Here is a 26721-nt window from a genome sequence, read left to right on the forward strand (position 1 = left end):
CTCTTCGTTCATAACAACAGTTTGCCCGATTTGTCGTGACAATCAACAGACAGGTGCCGCGAACGAGTTCATTCGTGTCACTGAGGTACCATACACTGTCATCTAAAACAAAGAATTGACCAGAAGTAAAACTAGTCAAAACCGCTTCGCTACATTCCTTAGTTTCAAAGAAGAGTGAACTCGTACATGAAGGTTTTATGTTTACAGGAAGAGAATGTAGTATTCGGAATGTACCGTCAGATCTTTGAAGAGGAACGTCAAAAATGGAGGGAAGAGGGAGCAAATGTAGTTTCATTTTCGATGCAGCGGTGATCTTTGAGTAAACATATTCACATGAATGTCTGCCAATAAAAATGTAAGAATTTGGGAAATGCAATGTGCAATATGCTCCAAAAACTATAAAACAATCTAAATAAAAAAATTTGAAGCGTTAACAGGCAAATATCTAAGGTGGAACAAAATTTTAAAAAAGGAATAGCTGAAGTCGTAAACTTTGACAATAATTTACATGTGACGCCATGTACTTTATTATTATCGCAGACGTATCTTAGTACACTGTAGCCTTTGTTTACCTGTTCGGATCTTCGCATTCTCTTACAGAGAAGGAAAATAACCACACCAAAAATGGAACAGAATATAAATGCAACGACTGCCAGTATTTCTAATAACATCGATTTGAATTGTTCAGTATCTGTCGGTGTTGGCGGCGTAGATGACGCTAAATTTCCTCGTCCACTTCCCTTTGATGTTAGTGCTCCTGTCGATGTCGCATGGAATTGTTCAGTTCCTTTGGATGCTGGCGACGTTGTTTTGCCATGGTCTGTAAAGCAAACGTACTCATTACTCGTACTAGGAGAGTTAACTTATCCTCGTTACATGTACTGTATTTTGAACCGTTCATCTTTGTCACTAAATTGAATCGTGTTCTACGAGAAGAATTCAAATAACATTTACAGACCTCACTGTAACATGGACTTTGCCGCTTGTTAATCTGAACTGAATCGATGGTATGATGCATATAAATACACATTTAAATTGCTCAATTGCGCTTTGTCATTGATTTCACCGCAAAGTCAAACAATGTCGAATTATTTGGAATTATGACAGTTTTTAAAATTAATTTATGGCTAAATTCAAGAACCATTCTTGAGAATTCGTGAGAATGGTGGTTAGTCATGAAGTGACATAATACTTGGAATAGTGACTTACTATCACCGATGCAATCTCCAGTTTGTTTGTCTATCTGATCACCTGAAAGGGGAGAATAAAAACGAAGGAACTGGAAAATTTAACGTAGAGTGATGCATAAGTGATTCTATGTCTACCATGAGCAGACATGGCAAAACAATCAAAATATGTCCTATGCGTTCTGTAAATCATGCAATTCATTTTCTTCAGTGCTATGACAAAAATGCCGTCTATGTTGAACAATTTTCTGTCTATTCCCTATATGTCTTTAAAAGTTCTGAATTTGCAAAAAAAAAAATATTTTTGACAGCTTTACCTTCCACAACCAAGAGTTCGAATGTTCCCGAACCCTGGGCAAAGATGATGTTACGGTCACTGACAAGGCGCACATCCACTTTGTAGTCACCGCGATCCATTGGTATCACGTGAACGATTTTGAACGTCACATTCATCATATTTCCACAATAAACAAGATCAATACAGTATCCATGGTGACAGTCTGGTGGCTCGCTTGATAACTGATGTTTGAGTTGTTGATTGTCGTCTTCATAATGGAACACGTTCACCTGTTTACTATCGTTCACTCCAATTTCCTGGCCTTCAAGTTCAAAAACTAGCTCTACTTCGAATTGGTTGCATACTTCAACGTCGTATCTTATCCCATTCTCTTGCAAAGGCCGTAATGTTTGCCAAGACTCCACATCTGTCGACGAGTAAAGGCATCAAGATTGTAATACAATATGCAAAACAAACAAAATAAAATTACATAAAATACACAAGAGATCAGCCCGGCACGATTAAAACAATGGTTTCATCCTTTCATTAGTTTTTCAGGCGGAAGAGGAATGAATAGTCTAAGAAATGTTATATAAATATCACAATAATGAAATATTATGAAATATCAATATCATAGATGGAACCATTGTGGTATTACACTAGGCTTGAGCTTCCTTTCTGCTCAGCAATGGCAAAATCACTGAATATGTATGAATTACATTTGACATCGTCGTCTACGGCACGTCCAATATAATATGTGTATATGTATCCAAATGCTTTTATTTATGGTATTTATATGTCGTACTTATGATATTAGTATAATATTTCCAAGACCATTCATTCCTAGTCTGCTTGTGTTTGAGTGCGTGTTGCCGTCAACTTGCAAACGCCATGGGAGGGGTATCATAGACGGCAGAGTCCCAGCAATTGACTAGTATGTCCTTTTTCATATGTTTCTACTTCACGCATTCTTTTAGTTCTTGCATGATGAGATTAGCAGAGTCTGACTGTGTATCATTGACCATCGCTCTGGATTATAGTGCTTACACAGAAATAACAGATTATTCACCCAAACTTCATGCCGTTAGCAGATTTAGCGCAGCAGTAAAACAGGGGATTTGGAAATAAAGAAGGCGTTTAAGGCACGAGATGACGCAGCAAATCTTTAATGAACAGGTCAATAAAAAATAACCTAGAAGAACGGGGCAGCGTACAATAATACTGACATCACGACTTCGTTGGCCGATTTCATGCCCCGGCCTCTATCCAGAAATAGTGTCCCCGTCTATGCATTGGCTCTTGCGAAAATACATCATTATCTGGGTAATTACCAAAGGACCCAGTACAAAAAATACTTAAATTTCACGAGGCATATCAAAAAGAAATTTTCGGAAGTCCGTACAACAGAGACTTACAGGCCGTGGGCTAGAGGGGGTCTACGTGCACCACCCACACAGGATAACAAACCTGTATTTTTCAGAAGCTTTTGGATCCCTAGAATACGAAATGGAATTTTAACAGAAAAAATATAGGGATGCAATAGCTGTTATGGTCATGTTTTGAAGGGTACCGCAAAATCACGATTTTGCAACCCAATTGCATTTTCGTCAAATCTGTCTTCTTGTAAGTCATCTGCTGAGCTTATTTTTTAATATAACCTCACTTGTTTGGTATCATTAGAAAGGGAATTTATTTCTCTTTAAGATGACATATTGCATCATGCAATATCTTCTACAGTTTTTGTGAAATATGACCAAAACTTACCCCATACCCCAAAGTTTAACATTGCAAATTACAGTAAATCTCAAATTCTATCAATTTTTTAGCTAGGCATAATAAAAAATGCAATGCTTTGTATGAAATTAGTTTTATTTGGTACATGGACATGTCAGAAATATGAAATAGACTTTTAACAGAAAACATATTGGGACTCTACAGCTGTAACAGTCACATTTTGGAGGGTACCGCATTATCACAGTGTTGCAGATTTGCTTGCATTTTTGTTAAAGCTGTCTTCCTATCAGTCATCTGCTTAGCTTGTTTTTGAATATCATTTAACTTGTTAGGTACCATTAGAAAGGTAATTTATTCATCTTTAAGACAACATATTGTAACATGCAATATCTTGTATAGTATTCATGAAATATGACCAAAACTTACCCCATACCCCAAGTTTACATTGAAAATTGCAGTCAAAGCTAAAATCAAATTCTACCAATTGTTTAGCTAGACACAAAAAAATCTGGCCACTTTGGCTATTAAATCTGTTTTATTTAGTATATGGACATGTCAGAAATATGAAATAGACTTTTAACAGAAAAAACATTTTGACTCTACAGCTGTAACAGTCATATTTTGAAGGGTACCTCAATATCACAGTGTTGCAGATTTGCATGCATTTTTGTTAAATCTGTCTTCTTATAAGTCATCTGCTGAGCTTGTTTTTGAATATAATCTATTTGTTAGGTATCATCGACAAGGTAATTTACTAGTCTTTAAGATAACATATTGCAACATGCAATATCCTGTATAGTATTCATGAAATATGACCAAAACTTACCCCATACCCCAAAGTTTACATTGAAAATTGCAGTCATAGCTAAAATCAAATTCTACCAATTGTTTAGCTAGACTAAAAAATCTGGCCATTTTTGCCATTAAATCTGTTTTATTTAGTACAGGGACATGTCAGAAATATAAAATAGACCTTTAACAGAAAAAATATTGGGTCTCTACAGCTGTAACTGTCATATTTTGAAGGGTACCGCAATATCACAGTGTTGCAGATTTGCATGCTTATTTTGAAATCTGTCTTCTTATAAGTCATCTGCTGAGCTTGATTTTTGACATAACCTGGCTTATAAGGTATCAATAGAAAGGTTATTTACTAGTCTTTAAATGACATATTGTAATATGGAATATCTTGTTTAGATTTCATGAAATAGGGCCAAAGCTTACCCCATACCCCAAGGTTTACACAGCAAATTACAGCGAATCTGAAACTCTACCATTTTTTTTTTACAATTTATTAACTTTGTATACAAAGGGTAATGCTACCTGTATGCAACCTATGAAATCTGTGATTTTGTTAAAAAAGTATGTCTCAAATATGAAATTAACTTTAAACAGGAATATAATATGATTTTGTAGCTTTTAGGATCATATTTGGAAGGGTACCCAGGTATCATGGCAAATTTGCCGAAACACATACATTTGCTATATATTGGTTCCCCTCAAAAAATGATCGAAATGGCTACTAAATAGTATCATCTTCCCGATAAAAGTTTATTTCGTAATTGTGACATACTTTTTTAACAACAAATCAGATTTCATTCAAGAATTGCCTTTTGTACTATGTGTAGCAAAAAATAGTAGAATTTAAGATAAGCCGTAATTTGCGATTTGAACTTTTGGGGTATGGGGTAAAGTTTGACCATATTTCAGGAAAACTATGAAGGACATTGCATATAACAATATTTCATCTTGAAGAAAAATAAATTGCCCTACTAATGATACCCCATAAGCCAGGTTATGTTACAAAATAAGCTCGGCAGATGACTTACAGAAGAAAAATGTAACAAAAAAGGTGCCAGTCTGCGGTACTGCAATTTTGCGTTACCCTTCAAAATATGGCTGTTACAACTATACAATCCAAATATTTTTTCTGTCAAAAGTCTATTTCACATTTCTGACATAACCCAGTACCAAATACAACAGATTTAATACCAAAACAGTGCCCTTTTTATCATGTCTAGCTAAAAATTTGCGGAATTTGATCACGTTAGCTATGACAGTACTTTCTATATAAACCTTGGGGTATGGGGTAAGTTTGGTCATATGTCATGAAAATTATACAAGATATTGCATGTTACTATATTTCATTTTAAAGGCGAGTAAATTACCTTTTTAATGATACCTAACATACCATGTTGTATTCAAAAACAAGCTCAGCAGACAACTTACAAGAAGACAGGTTTAACAAAAACTCATGCGAGTCAGCAATATTGTGATTTTGTAGTATACTTCAAAAAATGACTGTTACAGCTATAACATCCCAATATTTTTTCTGTTAAAATATTATTTTATATTTCTAACATGTTTCAGTACCAAGTAAAACAGATTTAATACAACACATTGCTGTTTTTACTGTGTGTAGGTAAAAACTCAGTAGAATTTGACGTTAGCTATGACAGTATCTTTGGATATACACTTTGGGGTATGGGGAAAGTTTTTGTCATATTTCATGAATACTATACAAGATATTGCATATTACAATATGTCATTTAAAACACTACTTGATTACCTTTCTAATGATATCAATCAACCCAGGTTATAATCAATAACAAGCTCAGCAGACGACTTATAGGAAGACAGATTTAACAAAAACGCATGTGGGTCAGTAATACTGAGACTTTGCTGTACCCTTAAAAATATGACTGTTACAGCTATAGAATCCCTATATTTTTCTGTTAAAAGTCTACTTCATATTCTTAACATGTTCCCGTACCAAATAAAACAGATTTAATACAAAACATTGCCCAATTTTTTATGTCTGCGTAAAAAATTGGTTGAATTTGATTTTAGCTATGACTGCAATTTTCAATGTAAACTTTGGGGTATGGGGTAAGTTTTGGTCATATTTCATGAATATTATACAAGATATTGCATGTTACAATATGTCATTTTAAAGACTAGTAAATTATCTTTCTAATGATACCTAACAAGTGTGGTTATGTTCAAAAACAAGCTCAGCAGATGACTTATAAGAAGACAGATTTAACAAAAATGCATGCAAATCTGCAACACTGTGATATTGCGGTACCCTCCAAAATATGACTGTTACAGCTGTAAAGTCCCAATATTTTTTCTGTTAAAAGTCTATTTCATATTTCTGACATATCCCTGTACCAAATAAAACAGATTTAATAGCAAAAATGGCCAGATTTTTTGTGTCTAGCTAAAAAATTGGTAGAATTTGATTTTAGCTATGACTGCAATTGTCAATGTAAACTTTGGGGTATGGGGTAAGTTTTGGTCATATTTCATGAATACTATACAAGATATTGCATGTTACAATATGTCATTTTAAAGACTAGTAAATTATCTTTCTAATGATACCTAACAAGTGAGGTTATGTTCAAAAACAAGCTCAGCAGATGACTTATAGGAAGACAGATTTAACAAAAATGCATGCAAATCTGCAACACTGTGATATTGCGGTACCCTCCAAAATATGACTGTTACAGCTGTAGAGTCCCAATATTTTTTCTGTTAAAAGTCTATTTCATATTTCTTATATGTCCCTGTACCAAATAAAACCAATTTCATACAAAGCATTGCATTCTTTATTATGCCTAGCTAAAAAATTGGTCGAATTTGAGATTGACTGTAATTTGCAATGTTAAACTTTGGGGTATGGGGTAAGTTTTGGTCATATTTCACAAAAACTGTAGAAGATATTGCATGTTGCAATATGTCATCTTAAAGCAGAATAAATTGCCTTTCTAATGATACCAAACAGTGAGGTCATGTTAAAAATTTGCTCAGCAGATGAATTACAAGAAGACAAATTTGACGAAAATGCAATTGGGTTGCAAAATCGTGATTTTGCGGTACCGTACCCTTCAAAACATGACCATAACAGCTATTCCATCCCTATATTGTTTCTGTTAAAATTCCATTTCGTATTTTAGGGATCCCAAGGCTTCTGAAAAATACAGGTTTGTTATCCTGTGGGGGGGGGTGCACGTAGACCCCCTCTAGCCCATGGACTATTACAAAAGTCTCTACGAGATGTAATAAGATAGGCCAATTACTCTCTGGCAGATCTTGATAAATTTTTCCGATCATGTGCAAAGCGTCGTAGTGTTTATGTAGGTCATTTTCCCCCACACTCATCATGACCTGAGTTCAAGTAGTCTAGAACATTCTCAAGGTCACTGCCCTTAATGACCTCACAACCTTGAATTTAATTAGTCATGTTCAGAATGTTCTGGAAATTTAATTAGTTGTGTAAGAGAGATAATTTTAGAACAGTAATTAGCATGTCAATAAAAGTTCTAGATTGTTCTTATATGCCTTTATGTAAGCACATGGGTATAAAAGGGACATGCACAGCTTCCAGTCAGACTTTTGGGATCGTGTCTCTTGTGTGTTACTACAAGTGTTTCGAAACTCAAGCAGTAGTCATTCTCAAGATTTTTCAAGACCTTCACTGCCAACTTCAAGCCTGCAAGCCAAAGGACTATTCATTCATCCGACTGACTGTTACAACTCTGAGACTGGAGCTTTGCCGTCCCAGCTGAGATAAGTAGTCTGTACACTTTTAAAGCTTGTACTCTATCCCTGACTTAGCAATTAGATTTATTTTCGTAATAAATTTTGTTTAAACGTTAACTGCTGAGTTCACCCTTTTGTTCGTTTTCTCTGCACGTAACAGTAGATAAAAAGTCGCTGTATGACGGAGCTTTCCGACATGAAATTTCAGTGTTAGACGAGAGTCAAGGATGGAGCCCGAGCGCCATATTTCATGTAATAAGTTGCACAAAGATTAAAAAAGCAACAGCAAAAACAACAGCCTGCTCTTTGAAAAGTTCAAAATATTCACTCTGTCGATATCGATGCAAGGCAGTGTCGTGATGTTAATCTGACATCAGGCTGTGGCCGCGAACTTAGTATTAATACAAATCTTCACGACAAAATGTACCCTCCTATATTTTCTCTCTGTGTGAGCAGGCGATCGCATGTCAATATAGCTAATGCTTGTGAGCTTGCCTTGGCACACTTAAGATAAAAATGTTTTACACCACAACACACGCCAACTCGGTAAAAACAATATATGAGAGCTAACAAACAGGGTATAAACAAATCTGTTTTCTAAAACAAGAAGAAGAACCTTACAACCGACTTTGTTTGTTGTTGTTTTTCCACACAACGAGGTGGTTATCTGTTTCCTGACACCATGTGTTGACTCCTCCTACCGCCGTATGGTGGAGAATCCGGGTTATGATCTGACGTTGAAGAAGTCCTGCCTTCAGACACCTATTACAACTGTTTACAATTAAATTCACTATCTCGTATACTTCTCTCTCCTGTACATCGGCGGTCGTATATCGCTGTTCTGTAGGCCTTCAGTTACCGTGTATAAATGCATGTCATATCCTTGATACCCTGTCGCCACATTTATGACAGTATGATATTATTTATTATGATAAGCTTAGCTGAAATCAAGCAATCTGATAGCTTATTAGCATATGCTAATTTCACCTCAGAGGTCTTATATCCGCATCCAAATACCCTCGCTTGTCGTTTATAACCTCTAAGTATATGCAAGCTATTATGACATACGACTCGAAAGTTCTACACTGAGCAGTTCTCGAAATTTCTTTAGGGGTAGGGTCAGGAGGACAGTACTTTATGCATACCAAGGTCTCCATTTGCATGCGGACAGTTTAAATGAACTGCATGGATAATACAAAGGTCATCCGAGAAGCTCCGAATAACACAGCATGATACGAATGTTCTAAGAAACGAACAGATGTGCGCAGTTCACATGAAGACTTAAAAAACTAATATTGTCACTATCACGGTAAATCACTTACATGCTGTGATTGTGCAAAGTACGAATAGGAGAGTGCACTTCGTTATTACCAACGCCATATTGCATCACGGCATCGACGAAACAAACCTCTTAGCATGGTTGTACCCCGCGCAGTCGGTTAAGTTGATCAACCGGTACAGCTTGGTCGTTAGTCGTGACAATGACTTATGGTATATGCAGACAGACTGACAACACGATGATATGCCTTTCTTGTCAGGATATCTGTTTGTCTGTGGGTTCGACTGTAGGTCGACATATAAAAAAAAAACAGAGGGACTGTGAATTAACCTTTGGACCAATTCAGAGGTTACGTTATAACGTCATAAAGGGTTAGACCATTCGATATTCTGGACAAGATTTTTGGGAAAAAAGATAACGGGGGTTGCCTTTGAAAAAATCCCGACAAGAATGGCAGAAAAACTAAAAAAAGGTCGCAAGGAGATATGAAGTAACAAATAATACACAGACAGCTACTTTAAGCCTTTAGTTTTCATTTTCGGAGCGCCCCTATTGAACATATTTCATTTTCGGTGTTTTCTTCAGGCTCACCGTTTTATTATGTTTCTCAATGTCGGCTCGCACCTCGGACGCCTCATAAAATCTTTCATTTTCGGCGCATCTTTGGTAATGGCATTTTCAGAATATCTGATTTCATTACATTTCATTTCATTAATACCCTAATTTGATTAATATTTTAACTGAAACTTTTGCTGGTTTTTTTAATGTACCCAGTGTTTCAATTTGAAACATTTAGTAGGATTATTTATTTGTTGTGCTTCTGCTAAAGTTTCTCAGCCGTACACCTGAAATATCTTGAATACTTGTCCACATAGCCTGCACCAGATGTTGTGTGTCCACTGTTGTGTTTTAAAATGATGTGCAAGGCTTATCATGACTTGTCAATAAAAGTATTTGTTGCACATAAAGTGATTCCTGCACTCACACAAATATTGAATGTTACTAGAACTACTCTTCAATTTCTAACAATTTTGGTACAATATTTGCAATGGAATGTGACGAAGGTTGGACTTGGGTGCAGCAATTCATCGTTAATAGACCTACTTATAAATTTCTTAACAAAATCCATTTTGTCTTTCAACGCATACAACAGGAGAAATCTATTAATATCAAAATAGAAGCTGCATTCCAAAATAAACGACCAATGCCCTTAATCTGAACCAATACGATGATGTAAATCGGGGTTCGAACTCACAACGTACGGTACCCAATCACCTAGCGGAGAAGCCACAGACAAAACCGTCGGCCAAATCCCCAATCTCAAAAAGATTGGTTCAATAACCGAGCTAAATTGTTACAATTCTGACTGCGACCTGTAGAGTTCGTGAAGCACTCACGCTCGGACGCTCACTATCATACATTGCATACAAACTTTATCGAATAAACTTTTGAAATATTAGCAATCCCAAACACTTCTGTAGTACATACATATGCAGAAGCTGCATTTTGGTTTCTTTGCATTACTTCGCATTTCTTTGAATTAAGTAAGAATATGTTTCACTGGCCTCTGTTGACAAGGTAAGAACGGGAAATCATTTTATGTCTAATCTATTTTGAGTCTTCATGTAAACACTAAACTAAAAATAGTCACCAAAACTTTCAGTATCACGAGGAGGACACCCCATCTTCCAAGTAATCGGATTGATTGTTTCATTACAGTATCAAATGCCTCTATGCATTTGTAGTCTTTCAAATCCTTAGTCACTTTGTGCCCCATGCTTTGAGCCTACTACACTACCAAGAACAAACTGAATCACTAACAGTGGTAGTGGTTTTCTCACAGATTGAGACCTCGATGACTTCGTGTCTCCATCAGTACTTTTGCTGTAGTAAAGGATAATTCCATTTTCTTTCTAAGTTTCCAGCTTCCTGGAAATTATGTCGTTTGCCTATAATTCCATGTAAACTTTTTGCTGCTTTAAATTTCTTTCCTGAATCAGTTTTCTCATGCCATATGAAGAAAAGTATATTAACAAAATAGAACAGCGAATGACATTTCTGCGCGAATATGAGCCGAGACTTTTTCAAACCTACGTTAAGTAATTACAACACAAGAACGCATAATAACAAGACAGTATATACATTGACAATTCTACACCACATTATAAAATATCATTATAGCGGAATGATAACAAATCATGCAACATTACTGAAATAATATATTAGAAAATTACAAAACTCTGCCACTTCATTAAAGAGGCACTCCCACTTGGTAACATTTTTAAAACACATTTTTTTAATGCCAACGGTCGATATTTGACGTGGCGACTCCGCGCGGATCGCGAGATATCGATAAAAACATGTCATTTCCCGAGCGTATTTTTCACATCCCGAAGTTTTACGATCGTTTCTGGTTATGACCCGAAATCCCCGAAAGTGTGTTGTTGTGCTGATTGGCGATATTCTAGGGAGTCCAAAAACGTTCGAATGACGCAATTAATTTACCTCCTACTGCGATGACTTTATATACATCATTATCAATGTCCTTACCTCTGGTAATTCATTTTTAAAACTTCTCCTTAGTTTTTGTCGTTTTCATTATTCTCAATCAGTTGTATTAGATTTTTAAACAATACCACATAGATATCAGTTTTTACGTGTAAAATATTAGTTGCCTCTGATGACTACATTTTGTCGTCTGCCACACAGCTACGCGTGGTTCGATACATAGCGGCCGCCGCGTGTGTATGCGCGCATATCACTTTATGTATCTACCGCACGTATCTGTGCTAGTCACCTATGTGAATTCTTGTGGAATCAGCAAACTTTGTTTTCGGATTTTTTTGCTGAGTCAGTAAGACTCGGCTTTCTCCCGCGGGACATGACCGATCACCGACGCGAGTGGTACTGCTGTGGCGTACAGCAGCGTCAGCGTAGACTCGTACTCCATAGCTTAGTTGACAATGGCCCCAGTGCCGAACGTTTTATGTTCGGAAGCTGAATTCAGGTGGGCCACCGGAATTCAAACTTTAACTTTTTGAGGATATATTTTTATCGATATCTCGTGATCCGCGCGTAGTCGCCATGTCAAATATCGACCGTTGGCATTAAAAAAATGTGTTTTAAAAATGTTACCAAGTGGGAGTGCCTCTTTAAAAGACTATGGCGCACTATTTGAAAACAACGTGCATACATGCAACATAATGTCAAAACTACAGTACATCTTATGATATACATCGCATAATGAAAGATGACTGTACAATGTAATGGCAATACTCTAAAACAAAACGCAATCTTATACCACATAAAACTTCACAACATAATGACACTATTATGTAACAAAATTAAAAGACTATACCACATAATGGAAAGACTACTAATCAACACAACACATCTGCATAATAAAAGCAAGAATAACCTAAAAAGCTATGGCTGGATATAGTATACGCCTTAAAACTATTATTTTATGTTCCTTTTTTATAAGATAATATATTCTCTGGAGATGAAAAGGCTTAACTCAAAACAATCTGTCAGTTTCGAATCTGAATACAGTGACTGCGAAGAATATTTTATTCGTGGTATTTTCAATGTCAGAATTTTTACTTCAAATGTCTCTATATAAAAATGTTTTCAAATATCTTTGCGATATTTTCATGTTAGAGTCTTTCCAACTTATCTAGGACTCTACATTGGCTTTTAATTTTTCAGCTTGTTACGATAAAAGTAATATTGAAGATCATTTAGTACATACGTTAGGGAACTCGGGGCAAATAGTAAAATGTAGAAATTCTTTATTGAAATAATGTACAGTAGTGTTAAAGGGCGTTGTTTATTCAAATTCACAAAAAGACTATGTCATGGTATGATATCTTAGATATTGTATTTCACCCTCCTTCCTAACTATGAGATATTACAATTGGGCTATTGGGATATTACTATAAAAGACAAAATCACATAGCATCAATGTTTACTGTCAATGTTTGCCACTCCTTAAATTTTCAGATGACCCTGTTTCAGTTGAATAAGACACAGGTCGCTTCGATAAAGTTTGTTGTGTGATGTGTGATAGTGAGCATGCATGCGTGAGTGGTTCACGAACTCTACAACGTGTGGAGCGGTCTCAGTCAGAAAAATGTAACAACTTAGCCGGCAATTGAACCACTTTTTTAGCCGAGCGGTTCTCTCTATGGCCTCTCCGCTAGGCGACTGATGCCGTATGTTGTTGGTTCGAACCCGATTGAAAACTAGCCGTATCGTCCAGGACCTTTTTATTGTCACACAGTGCTAAGGTACACCATGTATTCACTGTGTTTCTGAGAAGCAAAATAAACTATATCGAACATTTACTGAGTAGTTTGATTCATGACCTTTTTCATGACCTTTTAGGAAGGACAAATACATCACAGTTGATGGAAAGGTACGATAAATATTGTGGTAACAGATTTCAACCAAAATAATTCAGAAATAGGGACACAACAAAGAATATTAACAACAAATACAACCAAGTCGTAGAACTAATACTGCCAAGTGCCAGAAACCAGAAATGATTCTTTGTTCTTTTGCCTTCTTTTGATGGCAGCTTATTTTGAGAAACAGCTTTCTTCACCATCCTGCGTATTTGTACAACAGTGATTTCCTGGTCTTCTTCTACTTCATAGCATTCATCTGCACAGTAGTCAGATCCAATTGCTCTAAAGAGGAACCTTGCCGCGGACTTTCTGTAGCTCAAGCCGATTGGTGCAGAGCGTGCGTAAGCTGAGAGCCTCGTTCCGAAGCTGTGAAAACCAAAAATCCATTAATACATTTTGTACATCATTTAAAAATTTTTCAATTAAAAATTATCAATGCCAAAATGTTGAGTTCTTAAACCTATCAAATCCCTTTTTAAATTCAAACTTTTAAAACTTGGACGTTGTCAATTTGAACATTAACTTTACACATCATTACTGTAGTACCTGCATATGGCACTTTACTTATGAATTTGCATATGTTCCTTTTCATCGATTATAAACGGCACTCATAGCATATTATATGAATTATCAATCTCATATCCGATGTTTAACATAAAGTCAACACTTACCCTGGTGCTGCTGGAGCTAAATATTTAACATAATATTATTTGACTTACTTGCATGAAAGTATCACAGCAGATGTTGAGGGGCCTCCCAGTGGGTAATTGTTCCTTTTCAACTGTTTGGTTTTTGCTCCTAAAATTATAGATACAAAATAGCCAAGATTACTGATAATAAAAGAACGGGGCTCACAACACAAGTCGTAATATTAGGGCCTATACCAAAATTGTTCAGGGATCAAAGTAATTGTACATGTAAATGTATTCATTATATTTTTGTCTCTGGATGTGTCAGCTGGTGAGACCTGTCTTCATCAATATTTGTTTTCAGGTCACTATCATCTGATCATCTGTTGATTGTTGTTGTGTGGTGGAGGCTTGTTATTTACATGCCAAGGAAAAAAATGATGGTACATTTAATATTTGTCCCCAGAACGGGAGAAAAGTCTTACCCGTTCACATTTTTTGTATTCACCCATTAGATAAGTATGAATGGTTTTTGATAATTTGTTTATTTGCATCCTTTTGTGTCTGAATTCACATAACAGGTCAACTTTAAGAGAGCTTGCAAATGTTTTAGCAATTGCTCACATCTGATTACAATCTGAAAAACCCTAGTTTTACCCTTTTCTTTTAACTTTCGAAAAACAACTTTGGTCGTTGCCTCTTCATCTAAGACACCTCCAGATATCCGGTATTCCTCCATAACTTCCTGGTTGACCTCTTCCATGAGTATTTGTAATGATATCTCTTCCTGCACTCCGCCAATGATAACTTTGACCAACGATTCAGCCTTTTCGAGTGGAACATACTGTCCACCAGTCATGTGAGCGATAGCCATGAAGAAATCTTTTAAGGTGTTATACTTGGTTCACATCCCACCATGTACATTGTAACACCTTTCTCAGCCAATTGGGTGGTCACATGTACAGGATCTATACCATCGGGACATCCTGTAGCAGAAAGAAGGCAAATTATAAATCTGTAATATTGTTATCGTACGCCTTTTACCAAATCCAGCATCTAATGCAGAGAATAGGTGACTGCCAGAAGTAATCTAGCAAATCATGTGACAACTTGCCACCAGTATTCCAATGCCTAGATATACGTTTACAGTCTTAAATTATCATTGTTTTTCACATCTGTGAGTGGAATTTCCGAGAGTCGTATAGAAAGTTTGGCACGATATCAGTTTTAGCTAACTGTTACACCATTAGGAATCAGTTCGCTTACAGCAATCCGTTGCGGCTTGCATTTCAAGTAGTTGTATATCAATGCCGTGCGTTAATTGCATTATGCATTAATTGTTTATTTTGTAATACTAATTTGCTATATACCTTCAGGGAATCCATCCCCTTTGGCATTGAGTCCATGTGGAGGAGCATCCGTAATAAAAACACAGACCTTAGTAGCTTCGTCCCGCCAGCTTAGTTTCAGAACTTTATCTAATGCATCTGCAACGGCTTCTGGTGCATCGCCACCTGTTGGTATCAGTAATGAAATATAAACGTTATATGGCAGTCTGAATTTCCGTTGTCGAGGCTGTTCTCCATGAAACGAAAATTCAGACGTAACACATGCAGTCACGCTATGAACTCATGATGCTAAGTGGTCATTACAACGGCGCCCTCTACATGGTAATAAATGGAGCCAAGTCTAACGAAGATTTCTTACTAGTCCATGTGGAGTAACACAAAGAAAGTACAATATTTCAAGTATCCCACCTAATTTCCTTGATTCTGACATGTGTAGGCATGCCATAATTCAAATCGTGGACACTATACAAGCTAGCCAACAAAATCAATATCTCATTGATAATTTGTATGATTCTCTCTGTCAGTGTATTTTTCATGAAATGGACTCGAGACTTGATTATCGAGATTTTCCTACTTGTTCTAGAAAACGTAAAACGTCTAAACCATTCTGGTCGAGTGAACTTTCCAGTCTTTGGAAAGATTTGGAAAGATTTAAGGGAAAAAGAACGTAAATTTCTGAATAGTCATTGTTCTAAAAGAGTTGGTTTAGTTTTGAAACACGAGTTTTTGACAGCACGAAGAAAGTTTGATAAAACTTTTCGAACTGCCAAGAGAGAATATCATCGTAAGTTGATGTCTAATATAGAATATTTAAATGCGTCAAATCCAACAGAATTTTGGAACCAAATTAATAAGTTAGGACCTAGGTGTAAGAAGGACATTCCTTCTGAAGTTTATGGTGACAATGGTATGATAATTAATGATATTAATTTTGTTTTACATAAATGGAAAAGTGATTTTGAGGGATTGTATAATTTATCTGATATCGAGAATGAATCGACTTTCAATGATTCTTTTTAAACAAAAATCATCGGTGCTAAAGCTCAGTGTGAACAAATGTATCTAGCAAATAATGCAAGTCTTAATGTGTATCTGAATAGTGATATTTCTTTACAAGAAGTTGTCTATGTTGTTAATCGCTCTAAATGCAACAAGGCAGTGGTTCAGATAAAATCCCATACGAGATCTTAAAGAATGATCATGCGATTAAGATTCTTCATAACCTTTTCCCACTTTGTTTTACTTCTGGTAGAGTGCCCTCACAGTGGGGAAAGGCAGTTATCAAACCCATCCCAAAAAGTTCTCTGTCTGACCCACGTGTCCGTTAAATTACAGGGGGATTAGTTTATTGTCTAATATTAGTAAGCTTTACTCTGGTATTTTAAATAATAGATTAACGAAATACCTTGATTTAGAAAAAATAATAGTTGACGAACAGAATGGTTTCAGAAGAACAAGAACTTGTCTTGACCATATTTATGTACTTACATCTATTACACGAAATAGAAAAGCTCAAAATTTACCAACTTTTTCTGTTTTTGTGACATGAAAAAGGCTTTCGATTGGGTTGACAGGGACTTACTGTTCTACAAATTGTTGCAAAATAATATTAATGGGAGTTCTATGAGTCTATTAAAAGTATGTATTGTAACTCTTTATCATGTATTAATGTAAACGGAAACCTTACGTCTTGGTTTGCAACAACTTATGGAGTCAGACAAGGTGATGTACTTTCCCCAACACTTTTTCTATTTTTATCAATGATTTCGCAATTGAGATTAATGATTTAGCTTTAGGTATCCCAGTTGGTAACTCATTAATTAATATTATGTTGTATGCCGATGATATTGTTTTGCTTGCTGAAAATGAGACAAATTTACAAAAGATGATTGACCATCTACAAGATTGGTGCAAAAGGTGGCGTATGATGATGAACAAGTCCAAAACACAAATTGTTCATTTTCGAAATATGGGACAAATGAAAACAGACTTTATTTTTCAATTTGGTGGTACAAATCTTGACGTAGTTTCTCAGTATAAATATTTGGGTTTAGTTTTGGATCAGTTCTTAAATTTTGAAGTGACTGCTGAAACCCTAGCAAGTGCTGCAGGTAGAGCTTTGGGATCAGTTATTTCTAAGATACACATGTTTAAGGATTTTAGATATAACATTATTCCAATTTTTTATTACTGTTCTGCAATTTGGGGCTACCGTTTCTCTTCAAAATGTGAGTCAATTCAAAACAGAGCGATTAGATATTTTCTTGGCGTCCACAAATTTGCCCCTATACTTGCTATAAATGGAGATATGGGTTGGGACCCTTGTCTATTGAGGAATAAATTGAACATGGTAAGACTCTGGAATAGATTAGCAGTTATGCCTGATAACAGAATGATTAAGCAAGTTTTTACTTGGGATATCAGTTTAAAATATAAAAACTGGGCTAAAGATATGCTTGATTTATTTTCAGAAATTGGTTTGCAGGAGAAATTTGGTAATTTAGAGGTTTGTAGTATTCCTGTCACGAAAGATGCATTAAAAACGTTGTATATTAGTAACTGGACATCCCAACTGAGTGAAAAGCCCAAATTGCGTACATATTGATGTTTAAGACGGAATATGGAATGGAGATATATTTGCAATGTCCCATTTCTAGATCAAAAAGATCACTTTTAGCACAATTGAGAGTTGGTATCTTACCTCTGAAAATTGAAACTGGGCGTTACACGAATGTGCCTAAAGAGGAAAGACTATGTGATTTTTGTCCAAATGTAGTAGAAGATGAGCTCCATTTTATTTTGATTGCACACTTTACAATGTTATTAGGAAACAATTGTTCTCTAAAGCCAGAAACTTGTGCTCTGTATTTGATTCATTTGATGTACAACAGAAACTCAAATTTCTAATGAGCGACATGCCATCCAATCGGCATCCTATGTCTATCATGCATTTTCAATGAGACAAGAAGCTTCTTATACTTAAATTACATTTCGAGCTATTTATATCTATGTACTTTATTTACTGTTTCAGTGTCTTGTAAGCCCTTGGGGCTGGGTGTGGCAACCAAGCTGTTTAAGACCACACATGACACTTTAATAAATAATATAACATAACATAACATAACTAGTATTGCACCTAACATCCACAATCAAGTCTGAAACATATTCCGTTGTGTATTTTGTCAAAGAAAAATATGCAAAAGATCTTTGAGATACCATTTGAAGAAGAATTTGCCAATTGAAAGACCATAAAAGCCAACAGCTCAGCAATTATTGAATTTGAATTATGTAAGCATGTCAATCTACAAAAATTCAGTGAAAGTTTGGACATGTCAAAGTATAATCAGCCGCAGCATTTGCATGATTTGATTCTCTGGGTTTGACGCTACTTATGCTGGTTAGTGAAGAAATTGTCTAACAGAAATATGTGTGTATTTGGTAAATTGGATTGTTCATGTGCCTTTCTAACGTGTTTTAAAAAGCAGCTCTGTCTCTGTGATATAATTATGTGAAAACTTCCTCACTTCACATAATAAACACGATTGAACTAATTCGGGAGAATTGGATCTTTTATTTTTCAAATTTCTCAAAAGTGTTCGGTGCCCTATGGCTGAATGTTGCAATGTTACAAATTACTCTTAAAACAAATGTATTGCTCGAAAAGAAAAGCAGATGAGCTTACATTATTAGATTTCTTTACTAGCCAATTATCCCAAATTAGTTCCAATCGTGTTAATTCTATGCCATTTAAAGGGAAGATATCGCATACACGCTATATTTATAACAACATTCTTTCAGTATGTTGATTGATTGCTGTAAATTACCAATGGAATTAGCAAAGATAGCAATGTCATCTGCATATAAAAGAATAAAGAGGTCATACATTTCTTGTGTAAGTTGAATTCCCATGTCAGTATTAGAGATCATCAAATTCAATTCTTCTATGAAGAATGAGAATAACAAAGGACTTAAAATACATCCTTGTCTGACTCCGTTGGGCACTTAAAGAAACCCGAAGTATCATTTCCAGCTGTAACACAAGCCTGAAAGAATTTTGTAACAAATGGCGAATGACTGTAAACTTAGACAAAACAAAAATTGTTGTGTTTCGGAAAGGTGGTCATTGTGCACGTAATGAAAAATGGCTTTTTGGTAACACAGCTATTGAAGTTGTGTCGTACTACAAATATTTAGGTTTGGTTTTATCATCCAGAAATGTTTGTTTCAAAGCTGTCTCAACACTTGCAAGACAAGCAAGTAAAGCGTTAAGTGCTTTACTCGGTGTACACCACAAATTAGGTCATATCCCATGTAGCTGCCATTTCAAAATATTTGACTGCATATTTTGCCAATTTTGTGTTACGGGCAGAAATATGGGGTTTCAGTATTATGAGGTCATTGAAAAAGTACAGAGAAAGTGGTGCAAACGTTTACTTGGTCTTCCATGTCATGCCACTAATGAAGCAGTGTTAGGAGAATGTGGCCGTCTTCCTGTTTTTATATCTACACTCAAACGTTGCATAAGTTACTGGCTAAAACTACTGGAAATGTCGCCTGATAGATTGCCTTATCATGCATATATCATACTATATAAATTAGACGATATGGGTAGGCATACATGGGCCCATCAATTAAGCATATCTATTTTCATATGGATTTGGCCATGTGTGGATTTCACAAGAAGTTGGAGATAAACCAGCGTTTGTTTCAACTTTATTTCAAGGGCTGTTGATATATGTAAACAGACCTGGGCATCCAAATTAATTGACAAACCAAAGTTACGAACATACAAAACATTTAAAAGCTTATTAGATCCAGAAAAATATTTGTACCTGAATTGTAATAGGACATATATTCACTCCCTTGCACGATTCAGATGCTCATCTCTTCCTTTAGCAGTGGAAGAAGGAAGGCATCATGGGATTCCGTCACATTTACGTTTCTGTAAAATTTGTAATAAGGAGGATATTGAAGATGAGTATCATTTTCTGTTGATATGTCCTAAATATGCCATTCTAAGGTCCGAATACTTACCCGATGAAACTTATACTGTCCCAAACTACCACAAATTTCAAAAGCTGATGAGTACACCAGATGAATCTATCTTATTGAAGTTATGTAAATTTATTCACAAAGCAATGGAGATTAGGATTCGATAATTGAGTGACTGTTATTATTTATTTTATTTATTTATTTTGCATTTGATTACAACACATGCATTATACCTGTACGTTTATTTATTTCTCTTGTTATGTAAATATTTATACTTCCCTTGCATATGGGCCGGAGGCCTTGAAACGCAATAAACATTATATTACTATAATTTATAACAAAAGAGCTAAAATCCTGTTGACCTGACAGTCCAACGAAGACACTACATAGCACACACAATCAAACATCTGTTGTCAGTCCACCTTAAGGGACATTAGCCGTAACTTTTGACTAATTTTTCACTACTCTGTTTCAATGTATCAACTACAGAATTTTACTATAATTCGATCATCATGACCAATGCCTGGTGTTCTGCTTGCCAACACAGCCTGTATATGTGAAATGACCATTGTTATTGTTGATAAATATATTCTAGTCCGGACCTTAATACAAAATTTAAGCAATAACAATGCAGATTATACTCATATAGGGTATATTTATGAGCTAAATATTAGGAATTTCTCCATGGTTCAGGGATTCAAACCAGAAACTGCAGATGATACACAGAACAAACAAAATAAAAAAAATTACCAAAGTTACAGCTAATGGATCTTTAATGAACTAGTTAAACTGATCTTTGGCCTACCTCCGTCAGCATTCGCTGCATTCAGCTATGATGACATCAAGCTGACGGATCTTTCGAAATCATGAACTCTTGTCACAAAAGTATCGTCCTGAGGTAGATGATCACGATATTCAACAAGTGCCAGACGGATATCATATCTTTCCCTTGCAACAATCACTCGAACAATATCACGTATGCCCTGTACAATAATGATTAGAGGTTTTAAAGCAATAATGATATGCAAGCGACGGTATACCAGGAGATTTTGACAAGTTCACGACAAACTGGTCAAAAAGGAGTGAGTGACACCGTTGCTGGGTGTGATTTATTGCTAATATATCATGACAGTATATTGAAAATTTGGCGTGGAACGTCAAAAAATGATTTTGCTCTTGTCGAAAGCTCGCGGGTGTGCCAACCGTGGCCTCGACCGATCAAATCGAAGCATTTTCGCCACAAAGATAGCGGTATGATATCAGGGTAAATATTAGGTCATTGCTTCATTTAATAGCGCCAAACTTCATGTAGTGACCCTAATTTCTATTCTTGATTGTAAGAGAATGGATTAAAGTTTCGTAGAGGAATGCTTTTGCAAAAGTTTTTAACTTTTAGTTTAAAGGCCAGTATGTGTATCTTAAATTCTCACCTTTCTGTTTTGTTCTCACAATTTCTGAAAAGGGACGGGGCTATTGCAAGTTGGAAACTTTAAGATAACTTCAAAGTAGGTGCTGATTATGTAAAAATCACGGGTATATCCTCTACGGGAAATGGACCGTTCTGATATAGTACCGATAATTGGCAAGCCCTAGGCATAGTTGTACAAAAGCTAAAATGCGTGTCGTCACCTGGATTATCAAATTTTCCTTAAGGAATCTTTTCACAGTTCTCTTTCAAAATGTAGAATAAACATAGGGGCGAGGTTACCTCGCCCATATGTTTATTCTTTTTCAAAATGAAGAATAAACATAGGGGCGAGGTTACCGCGCAAATTTGGTACGAAAGAAACAAATTATGCCAGATTTACCGATGTTTGAAATTCAATATCGTCGCCATCTTTGGGTTATGCATGGAGAAAAATGAGATTTGATTTTCGATTTTTTAAAAACTAAGACAGTGAAAATTCTTCCCACTCAAAGGGCTTCAAACACTCAAAGGGCTTCAAAATGAGCGCCACCTCCTCCAAGTGGTAGATCAGAAAAGAATTGGAAACTTAAATAGTCCAAATACTAAAAAAAAACCACTTGGTGAAAGTAAACACGACAATATTTATAAGGCTGATAACCCGACCTACCCTATATTTTGCCTGCCTACCCTAAACTTTTTAGAGCTACGTAAACACGGAAGTAAAAAAGAAAGAAAGAAAAAACCGTTAAATCACGTGTTCGTTACCTGGCATTTGATTTTTGCTTGAACGAGGACGTCTTTTATGTTTTTTATTCCCAGTACATGTATGATACGTTTTTCTGGAAATGTTGTGGCCAGTGTTTGATCGCCCTGAACCCCTGAAAAGTGCATATTTAAAAATAAAAATATTTTGGAAAAAAATCCCTACCTACCCTATTTGAAAACCATGTTATCGGAACAGCACAATTTATTTTTATGCCTGATGTCATTTTAACCCCCTCCTATTTTTGCCCCTCGTGAATTTTATGTGTCGAACATGCCGGCTCACTGTTGATGCCGTTTCTTTATTTACTTGGGAATGGAAGGTGCTGTGCATGTAAAATTACAAATACTCGATGAAAACACGCACGACTTTACATGGTTAAACAGATTCTTTTTCCATAGTGAAAGTGAAACAGATTTCTATGGGGAAAGTGCAATGCACCACTATCACAAGTCAAGGTTGTCTGCACAGTAACAAACTTGTGAAAAGCTAAACATTTCTTGGACTGAGCAATTATCATTTGAAGTTTATAGATATATTCTATAGTCAGATAGCCCCTGGCAAAGTCTGGGTTGTTGCTCGTTTGGGGTACAGACACTACAACGAATGAGTAATAGAATTTCAATGGAGTAAACCATCAACCTGTTGCGCTGTAGCGATATAGCTTCCCATACTGCCGGTACAGTCCATTGCAAACACCAAATCCAAGCGGCTGATATTCATGGCCACAGGTGCCTGGGTTGCCGGCGTACATGCATAGAGAGATCTATGCATAGAGAGAGATCTCTCTATGCATGTACACCGGCAACCCAGGCACCTGTGCTCATGGCTACCTTTTGCAAATTTTCGCGACCGCAATCAACGCCCGGGAGCTTTCTTGCGTAGACTCCGAGAGTGATATATGTCTGGCACAACGTTCCGGAAATTTGTGACACTCCTCAAAGTGTTGAAGAAGCGAGTAGAAACACACTTCTGGTGACGAACGATACAGTTAACATGTACAGACGCATATCGCATCTACACATGCATTGTCTATATTGTAACTTTAGTTGAAGGATATTTATCCCGGGGGGGTAACTCCCATAGATGGCTATACGGGGAGGGTCCGCGCGAAAGGGTCGTTTTTTTTTTTGCGCTGTTTGGTATCAGAAAGGGTATACTTTTCACGAGGTGTTGGTATGAGAAAGGGTCCGGTTTTAACACAAACTGACATTTGTTAAAAAATCATGCTGTCAACACTGGAAACCCATGTACCATCAATATTTCCGATCTGTCGGTTTGACTGTTGGTACCCCTGGTACGCAAGGCGAGTGAGTCGTATCTGTATACGTATGGTATTGTATGGTATCAGATAAGCTGTGGAAACGCAGCTATCTGTTGGCGGGGTAGCATGAGTTGCTATGCGGGTCAAAGGTCAACCCCGCCACTCACATAGCAACTCACGCTACCCCGTCAAGAGATAGCTGCGTTTCCACAACTAGGTATCAGAAAGGGTAGGTTTTTTTGCTCAAAACTGGTATCACAACAGTTTGGGTTTCCATGTTCGTGCGGAGCCCCCCGTACTATTAGCCATGGAGTTACCCCCCCCCCGGGATATTTATAGAACATGACGTCATGGCATGAGTAGATGGGAACGGCCATGGAGCCTAATTTGCTCATATCCTAAACAAATCGACGTTAATACATCGTACAGTGTCCGCACATCAACGTTGAACTGAATCAATCGACACACTCGTGAATATTATAGTAACACAGTAATTTGTCAGGTGCAGCCAACAAACAATACACTTTTAAAGGGGTCCTTACTATGATAAGATATATTGTATATGGCAAGCAATGTGAACTGACTAATTTTAAGTCAAGAGGGTAATTAATTAGCTGTTCATAATTTGCCCTCCCACTAAAATTTTTTCGACCTACCCTCCCGCACTCAAACTTCATTTTTACCCACTCCCCACTTATTTTTGCCTGTTTCCCCTCCCCACTGTGAATTTTTGAAGCTCCCCTACCCTGTGGCAAAACACTTGCCGATTTCCCCTGCCCTGGAAATAATTGCCCTCAAAATTTTGTCATTCCATTTCCCCTGCAGACATGAAAAGTTATAAGTACTTGCCCTGTGTCCCAATCCCCGGAAACACCATGGCTCAACTTCCCCTGTCCCCGTTTTAAAAGTAGCTTTCCCTCTCCTCGTTTTTTGCCAAGCCCTGTCCCCAGGACAATTAACCGATATCTGCCCTGCCCGACAAAAAAACTAAAATTTGCTCCCCTGCCACTTAAAAACATGTCCCCTGCCCGAGCAAAATTAAAATTTCCCCTGCCCTCAAAAATTGCTCCTGGAACAGCTTTTTCGATGAATAGCTCCGTTGGCTGCACCTGATTTGTGACAAAGTGGCCACCTGCAGACGTACTGAATTACAAAGTTTCTGAAAAGGCAGTCATGCGTACGTCATAGTTTATTATTCTCGTCTTACGTTTGAAACAAATCGGCGGAGTAATGGCGCTTGACAGGTCCCCAAGCAGAATAAAATAGGTGCACCAATTGTATATTTCTCAGAAACACTCCGTCAATATTTGCAAACAGGGAATGCAATAACATGTCAACATTTCTGTGGGGATGATTTTTAATGGTGATATAATCATGGCATCGCATTCTTTTCAGTTTTATAGCCATGATTTTTATATAAATGTCCAAGTTCTTTATCCAATCGATTTGTTATCTGGCAAGTTACGCCAATTTGGAAAAGAAGTTTCTATGTACATGAACTCAGACTCTCAGACAAGTTCACAATCAAATATTCAAAATCCGAAATAAAAGCTAAAAAAGATAATGAAGATTGAATAATATAACTGCATTATTTTTGGCTCTTGAAAAAGCAAATGAATAACCTTTCATCTGGTAAACGCTCTCATTTAATATTCTTTTCAACTCACGAGTATTGTTCTATGAAAAGTCTAAATGTGTGCTTGTTCACTTGTAAGAAGGATGACTATGCAAATAGAAATATTGTTACACATTACATGTAAGACAGAAGCACTTTCATTTCCTTAAGCGTAGATTTATAAACCGTTCCTTTACAAATGTCTAGAGAAAGAAGTGGAATGAAGACAACGCAATGAAAGTATTTACATGTAACCACTGACATAGTTGAAAACATAGTGCCAATGACACTTGGCTCACATTTTGTTCAATGTGATACACCAGAGTGAGTGTTCATATAACATTTAATAGCTTCTATGGGCCTTAGCTTGTAATAATCATAATGTCAAGTGCATTTGAACACATTTTGATGCATAGTCCATCAAATACCAAGGCGAAGTATGTAATGTTGGCAACTGTTGCAATGGACACACACATATACAACAAAATGCAGCCTGGTACATCAAAATTAGTGATACAATCTACCATACCAAAGTAAAGATGTCCTCTTGTGATATTTTACTACATGGAATTAATGTAAACAATATTTGGTAATTCATCAAGCAGTAATATTTAAGAAAACAATTTATTATTGGCTCTGAGGTCTTTGGTTGTGTTTCTGTACAAATATCACAAACATGTAAAATTCTGACTCACAGTTCAAGACATTTTCAGAAAGCTTACATTTTTGTGGCTCATTAATTTTATTTAGCGTACTTTTTGCCAATGATAACTTCATTCAAAGTAATCCAACACATCAAATACCAAAAATGGTGCAGTGTTCAGCAGTTCTCATGTTTTTGCAATACCACCAGAGACTTCATGAATGCGATATTTGGCATCTTTTGACCAAATTCGGCAAAAATTGTCATAAACATACAATATTGCAAAAATCGTCACAAACATAAAATATTGCATGTTTATTCACAATTTATATATACTCAATAAAATTTAGCCCTTGGAACATGCATGCAAAGTTTCAAAGCAATTGAACAAGTGATTTAGGAGAAAATGATTTTTTGACTGAAAATGGGGAACATTGACCAAAAATACAAAATAATGAAAATTTCACCATAATTTGAAGACACTACGATAAGGTTGCCCCTAGGTACATGCATACCAAGTTTCAAAGCAATCAGAACAGTTAATTCAGAGAAAATGATTTTTGACCTAAAATACAAAATACAAATATTAAAATTTCTCCACAATTTTACCAAATCTGACAGAGGTCA

The 26721-nt window shown here is 36.3% G+C and overlaps 1 protein-coding gene and 1 long non-coding RNA gene across 2 annotated transcripts; both read right to left on the reverse strand.

Annotated features, from left to right (window-relative positions):
* Positions 1–9296, reverse strand: LOC139141503 (uncharacterized). Its single transcript, XM_070711098.1, has 4 exons — positions 9066–9296; positions 1505–1891; positions 1210–1251; positions 1–820 (listed from the first exon to the last, which is right to left on the reverse strand). The coding sequence occupies exons 1-4, from the start codon at positions 9121–9123 to the stop codon at positions 330–332; spliced, it is 978 nt and encodes a 325-aa protein (XP_070567199.1). The 5' UTR covers positions 9124–9296; the 3' UTR covers positions 1–329.
* A 4854-nt stretch (positions 9297–14150) lies between these two features.
* LOC139142812 (uncharacterized) lies at positions 14151–15570 on the reverse strand. Its single transcript, XR_011554477.1, has 3 exons — positions 15431–15570; positions 14718–15046; positions 14151–14229 (listed from the first exon to the last, which is right to left on the reverse strand). It is a non-coding gene; the product is annotated as an uncharacterized lncRNA (long non-coding RNA).
* Between the last annotated feature and the right edge of the window lie 11151 nt (positions 15571–26721).

Source organism: Ptychodera flava, chromosome 10 (genome assembly GCF_041260155.1).
Source record: "Ptychodera flava strain L36383 chromosome 10, AS_Pfla_20210202, whole genome shotgun sequence".
Classification (NCBI taxonomy): Eukaryota; Metazoa; Hemichordata; class Enteropneusta; family Ptychoderidae; genus Ptychodera; species Ptychodera flava.